This window comes from Salvia hispanica, chromosome 1 (assembly GCF_023119035.1).
Source record: "Salvia hispanica cultivar TCC Black 2014 chromosome 1, UniMelb_Shisp_WGS_1.0, whole genome shotgun sequence".
In the NCBI taxonomy this organism is placed as follows: Eukaryota; Viridiplantae; Streptophyta; class Magnoliopsida; order Lamiales; family Lamiaceae; genus Salvia; species Salvia hispanica.
Window position 1 is genome coordinate 33,230,680 of NC_062965.1, and position 6,742 is coordinate 33,237,421.

Genomic DNA, 6,742 nt, shown 5'->3' on the forward strand with positions numbered 1-6,742 from the left:
AATTATAGACCACACATTTTCTAAAATCTTATGACCTTAAATTAATTGTAGTTAGCAATTAAATGATAAGTTAGCAAATTGATCACTCCCCCACATTACTAAGTCAATTTTTTTTATTTTGTGTAATGGTAAAATAAAATTCTATATATATTTTTAATTTCGTGGCTATAGTTCTAACATGATTAATTATGATTTAGTCTATTACGGAGTATATGTTTTTATTTGTGATTTTTTCATGTATAAAGAAAAAATGAAAAACTGGTAAATTTAAATAATGTATTGTGAATTTTGAGCTATATATAATACGTTCACGTATATAGATATACTCCATATAACTGGGGGAAAAAAAGAAGAGAATAGTCTCATCAAATTTTAAAAAGCACGCCTAGAATAATGTGAATACATAATGAAAAAAAAGATGAAATATAAATATGTGTATTAATAGTTTATATTGTAATTTGAAAAGTTTTTAAATTTCAAAATTTTATTCTATTTATAAGAACTAGATACTTTATATAGTGTAATATCTTTATTTCTATTACTTCCATTTGTCAGCTTCTAATTAGTGGGACACACCACGTCATCATGCCACGTGGTGTGTCCGGACCACTGAATATTTTCCCAATTATATGACCATTTTACATTTTTGGTTCTAAACATTATCTTTTGGATTTTTTGGTCCTGCACATTTCAATTCAGATCACCATTGGTCCTGCACATTTCAAATCGGATCACAATTGGTCCTCCCATCAACATTTCTATTAAAAACTAATGGTCAACGGATTTAATCCCGATTTTGACCAAATCGGATCACAATTGGTCCTGCACATTTCAAATAGAATATTTATAAAAATAATTAGAGAATTAATTAGGGAGTAAAAAATTAGAATTAAAAGTTTAATTTGGTCAAAATCGGGATTAAACTCATTGATCGTTAGTTTTTAACAGAAATGTTGACGAAAGACCAAAATGATCAAATTTCCATATGTTTAGGACCAAAAAATCCAAAAAATAATATTTAAGACCAAAAACATAAAATGATCATATATTCAGGACTAATTTTGGCATTTACTAAAAACAAAAACGCTCCATATTTTTGCTAAGGTGGTAATTTATTCAGAAGTATATATAATAGGAGTAAGTATTCACTGTATCTTATTTTGTCAATAAATGACATCCTGCTGGAGCATAAGTTTTACTTGCGGAACACATATGTCTAACATTAAAAGTAATGAATGGAAATTGGACAAAATAAATATTGTGTTATGTCATGTTGGTGTTAAGCTCGGAAATAAGTACTGCAAGTATTTAATAAAGTTACATCTCCTTTTTTTGTTGCCTATACTTCAACTAGATACCACCTATAGGCGTTTAACGGGCCAGTTCTGACCGACCTAACGGCTGAGCCATGGTAAAAGATTTTGGAGCTTGGCCCTAAGGGCATTAATGGGCCGATTCTGATCTTTTTTATTTGTGTACAAATTAAGGTAAAAAAGCCATGTAATATGACAATTAGTAGTAATATTAAAAGAGGAACAAGAAACTATATATTTTCATCCTTTAGATTATTAAGAAATACGGTGATTACATCTTCTTAGGGGATGTTTTCAGTTGCTAAGAAGATGTTCGGTTGCTATGATTACTTATAATTAAATACCATGATCAATTTTATATATAAGAGTTTGGTCTGTGACAATGTATCTTCGTCTACCTCTATAATGTTAAAATTAGATTGTATCTCGTGATTAACCATCTCACCTTGTGACTAATCTAATTCTAGACAAATTTTATTGTGGTATATCCCATCTTAAGATTCACCTAAAAGGATTTGAGGGGACGATGACAATTTGACAAATGAGAAACTATAATATTCCACATCAATGTAAAAGAAGTTTATGAGTCATACCACTACGATTTCTAGCATTTACTCTGTGTGTGAGTTATTTTGTTGGTACAAATTCAAATAATGTGCAGAATTGCATGTCCAGTCCAATTAGGTATGAACGATTGAACAAAGACCAAAGTTACGTTAATATATAAATATTTAAGTGGCTATCATAAGATGTGCTCATAATGAACCAGTGTAAGACTCATCGGCTTATCATTGATAGAAACTAAATTAGTAATATATCCACGATTTATGGATAAAGCAAATTGGTTAGTTTTGTTTCTTTAGAAAGAGAGTGGAGGAAAATTGACCACGACTATTGTAAGGATTAAAACAAGAAGTCGATTTTCCAAATGTGCACAATTAGTAGGAGTAGTAAAATACAAGTTTGCGAGATTCGAGGGATATGCCACACTGACAAGCTGTGGAGCATTACAACATGATTGAGAAAATATAGCATAAATCCAAATAACATACTTGATCCGTGTCTCCATCTAGTTATGATTTGAGGTTAGGTTTGGACCATTTCTCTCACTCACACCTACTCGTTTTGTGCATGCACTAATTAAGCAAACATATTAGGGAAAAACTGATGGATTAAAATGCTTATTACAAATTTATAGGATACATTACAAATTTACTAAATGTGATTGCACAAAAACTAGAGGGGATCGATATCAACAATTTATATCAATCTGTATATATCCCCTTGATTATATCCTATTCTATTGAAATCGACCACCACTGCACTAGCTTAGTATATGCCTCCACGCGTCTTCAATATTTAATGCAAGAATGTGAAACATAAGGGAGACTCATCCAGACATATACGCATCCCCATAAATTCATCCATATTGTCACAATCTGCAAGAGATTCAACTATTTTCTTTTTTGTTTTTATCATCTTAGGCACAGTAGAGAAGTTATTTTGCATGTGAGTTGAAATTAGTGATCCTTATTCATTTCAACTCTTTCAGTGCATCATTTTCATTGTTTTCACTGCCATAAATGTATGTCTCTTAACATGTCCCATCTAGTACTAAGATGACTAAGCTATATATGTACATAACAAAAACTTTGCTCCTTTTTCTTTAATGATTGCACATGTTATTGTCTCTGTATAATTTCTACATTGTAGTATATCAGTCATTAAGGTCATGCGGGTATGATGAAATGGAATAAGGGTAAAATGAATGAAGGTTGGAATGAAATGAAGATAGTGATGAAATGTCACTTTCTTTGCATTTTCATCCATTCCCTTCTTCATTCTATCATACCAAGCAAATGAATAGAATGGAAATAGAAATCATATTCCATTCCACCATTCCATTCCATTATACCAATACATAACCTAAAAGTGTCTTATATTATCATTTTGGGATGTATATGTACCATTCAAAATTTCATTTCATTTTGACAATTTTGACTAGTTTAGGTAAGTGGACTCTACATTTTAACTTACTCATTACATTTGCATCGAGAATTATGTTTCTGTATATTGATTTGATTCATACTATTGATTTGCATGCCTTTAGTAGGCAAGATAGGTACCACATATAATATAATAATAAGCTAAAGTTACGGAATTTAGAATATGGTAGCTAGATCAATTCTAAACTTTGGGTCGATTCCTTGTAAGAGATTTCTTTGCAATAAAACTAATATAAAAAATATGAATCACATTACACTACTTCTTCCACCAAGTTTTCTTTATATTCTTAAAACTTGTATTGATTTCAAATGAGATAAAGTATTTAATTTCAGACGAGCACAAGTTTGAAACTCATTTCTCATGCGTGATGTTGACAGCTGATTAAGCGTATTTCTTTAACGGGGAGTTGTTGGTTATAAAGAACACTGAATTTACTTTTGTGTTCAAAGTTAACATAAGTCACTCGAGTAGTATTTTTTTTATTTTTTTGGTTTGTCTGCGGATGTAACGAACCCATCTTTGACAGAATTCGACTAATCCTGATTGACTGGGTTTGCAGATTAAGGCCGAAAGTCTCCTAATGGGTGGTGGAATTTGAACCATGACCTCAAGGTCATCATAGCTCCGCACTGCCAACTGCGCTGCGACCCGTTCGTTGAGTAGTATTTTTCAACTCGAGTAAACCTCGGTTTTAATGTTTGGGTACAATCACATACAACAAAACGTTATTATCGTTAGAAAGAAATAATTTGGTTATTTTAATAAGTTGTTTGTTAGTGTAATATGTTTAGTACATAAATGCCTAAAATAAAATATACTCCTACTCCATTTGCTTGGAGAATCCACACTTTAAGAAAAATCCGAAAACAAGCTTTCCATAATGATCTGATCAAACATGCAATAATACTCTGATTTCTTAAGTTGACCATATCCTAAACGTTAATTAAGTCCATGTCAAGTAAACTCAGCCGCTAGAACTTAGGACTAAAGTTGGGTGGTCAAGATGCGACGATTCAAGTCATTAATTTATCTAATTAAAGAAAGATACGATGCACTTTACATTAAATAATTAAGTTACATTACATGAAATTAAACGCCACATTATAGAACACTATATACATATATTCTCCATGGTTGTTGTGTTAAGTCTTAACTCATGCGCCGGCGCACTCTCACCCCTAGCGGTTCCTTCATCTCACAAGAGAGTCTCAGCTCCTCGGTCAGGTCCACATCACCCGCCGCCTCAAACTCAAACTCATGCAAAAGCCTCGCCACCCAATAGCTGACAGCGGTCATGCCCATCGCTTTACCCGGGCACGACCTCCGACCCGACCCGAAAGGCGCCAGCCTCAAATCCGAAATATCCTCGCCCGTGAGGTGTCTCTCGGGCTTGAACCTCATCGGGTCGGGCCAGTTTTCCGGATCCCGGCTGATCGCCCACACATTAACCATAGCTGTGGTTCCCGCGGGCACACGGTAGCCGTCCACCGTGGATTCCCTGATCGACAAACGGGACCACGAAAGCAACGGCCCAGGCGGGTGCAGCCTCATCACTTCCTTCACGACTGCCGTTAAGTAAACAAGCTCCGTCAAATCAGACTCCGTCACCGCACGTGCCTTCCCCACGACCGCGTCAAGCTCACGCTGGACACGCGACTGAACATCCTTGTGCAACACCAGTCTCGCCAGTATCCACTCCATCGCCACCGCCACCGTGTCCGTGCCTCTAAATATCATCTCCTGCGCTCATAATAAAAATTACTATCTTCGTCCCTGAAAGTTTGTCACAGTTTACTATTTTGGTCCGTCATACTTTACTTTTTACCATTTTTTTAGTGGACCTCATATTCCACTAACTCATTTATACACACATTTTATTATAAAACTAATACTTTAAAAGTGGGACTCACGTCCCACCAACTTTTTCAACTTACTTTCCATTATATTTCTTAAAACCCGTGCCGAATCAAAGTGTGACAATATTTGGGGGACGGAGGTAGTATAACTAATCTCAATTCTTAAACCATAGTTAAAGCTGCTTACCCATAATAGTGAGATCATGTCGGGCTCCGACAGGCGGTCGGGCCCTTTTAGAGACAGCAACACGTCCGCGAAATCATGACCGGTGGTGTCTCGCTCGGCCATGATCCTGCCGACAATCCGGTTCACCCGGGGGACCATCCGGGCGCACCTGGACCGGATTTTCTGAACGTCGAAATCTGCTAAGAAGGAGAAGTGGTCGGACCAGTTGAGCTGGCCTAGCAAATCGTATCCTTCCTCCACCAAATCTCTCAACTCGGCCGTCTCTGGATTGGCAGAATCAAGCACGTACCTCCGTCCAAACACAGCGTACATCATGTTGTTAAGCGAGGCCAGCTTCAACACATTCCTCACGCGGAGAGGCTCACCGTGTGAGCAATCCAGAGCCGCTGCCATCTGATTCGCTAATTCAAGGCGTTGGTGAGCGGAGGCTTTGAGCTGCTTGGGGCAGAAGAGGTGAGCGGAGGCGATTCGGCGGAGCGTAGTCCAGTAGAGGCCGTAGGGAGCGAAGCCCATAGAGTGGCTGAACATGAGCTCGTAGGCCGATTCCTTAGCCGGGCGGTCCACGAACGATGAGCCATTCAAGATATCACGGGCCACCTCGGGATTGCACGTGACAATTGCACGTGTCTCCCCGAGGCTGAAAGCCATGAGGCGCTTGGCTCCGCAAGATTCAGCTGCGGAGGCTAGCTTGTGGTGGGACAAGCCGGACATGAGATGCATGCTGCCCACAACAGGGACTCCTCTCGGGCCAGGAATGGCCCGATGGAAGGAAAACAGCTTCGTCCACCTATAGCGGCCCCAAGCGGAGCCGCCGGGGTGAGCCCAGAAGATCATGTTGAGGATAAGCCATGAAAGAAAGAAAACAAATGCCAAGATTATGGTGTGTGAAGGAGAAAGAGATTTGCATTTCGAAGCGAGAGCCACGAACCAGAGGTTGTCGACATGTGGTTTCATCATGTTTATGTTTGGTGTATGTGGGAGAGATATGCAAGGATGGAGGGAAGTTTGGTTGCTTTTCAGGCTTGCTATTGGCAACTGGTTTATATAGGGAGCGAAGCTGTCGAATTTACTGAATTAACTATAAATATGGTTATACTGGGTAGTATAATGGAATGGAATAAAGAGAGAATGAAATGAAACAAGAATTGAATGAGGATTCGAATGGAATGACGTAGCATTTCATTGTTGTGTTTGGTAAGTAAGAAATACTCAGGGAATGAAATTGCTATTTTTTCATTCATTTCACATATGCTCTTATTGGAATAAAATAAAACTAATGCTAGTACTGCATTCTTCCCAACTAAAATAACACACTTTTTTTTTCAGTTTGTACAATTAATAAGATGACATATCATATTTTTGAATTTTTTTTGACACGT

The 6,742-nt window shown here is 37.3% G+C and overlaps 1 protein-coding gene across 1 annotated transcript; it reads right to left on the reverse strand.

Annotated features, from left to right (window-relative positions):
• Positions 1 to 4,354: 4,354 nt before the first annotated feature.
• On the reverse strand, positions 4,355 to 6,526 carry LOC125210037 (cytochrome P450 78A3-like). The gene is made up of 2 exons (XM_048109614.1): positions 5,364 to 6,526; positions 4,355 to 5,060 (listed from the first exon to the last, which is right to left on the reverse strand). The coding sequence occupies exons 1-2, from the start codon at positions 6,318 to 6,320 to the stop codon at positions 4,470 to 4,472; spliced, it is 1,548 nt and encodes a 515-aa protein (XP_047965571.1). The 5' UTR covers positions 6,321 to 6,526; the 3' UTR covers positions 4,355 to 4,469.
• Between the last annotated feature and the right edge of the window lie 216 nt (positions 6,527 to 6,742).

Coding starts and splice junctions, on each gene's coding strand:
- LOC125210037 (XM_048109614.1), bottom strand. CDS start 6,320: ATGATGAAACCACATGTCGACAACCTCTGGTTCGTGGCTCTCGCTTCG. Junction 5,061..5,363: donor ACATGATCTCACTATTATGG/GTAAGCAGCTTT, acceptor TTATGAGCGCAG/GAGATGATATTTAGAGGCAC.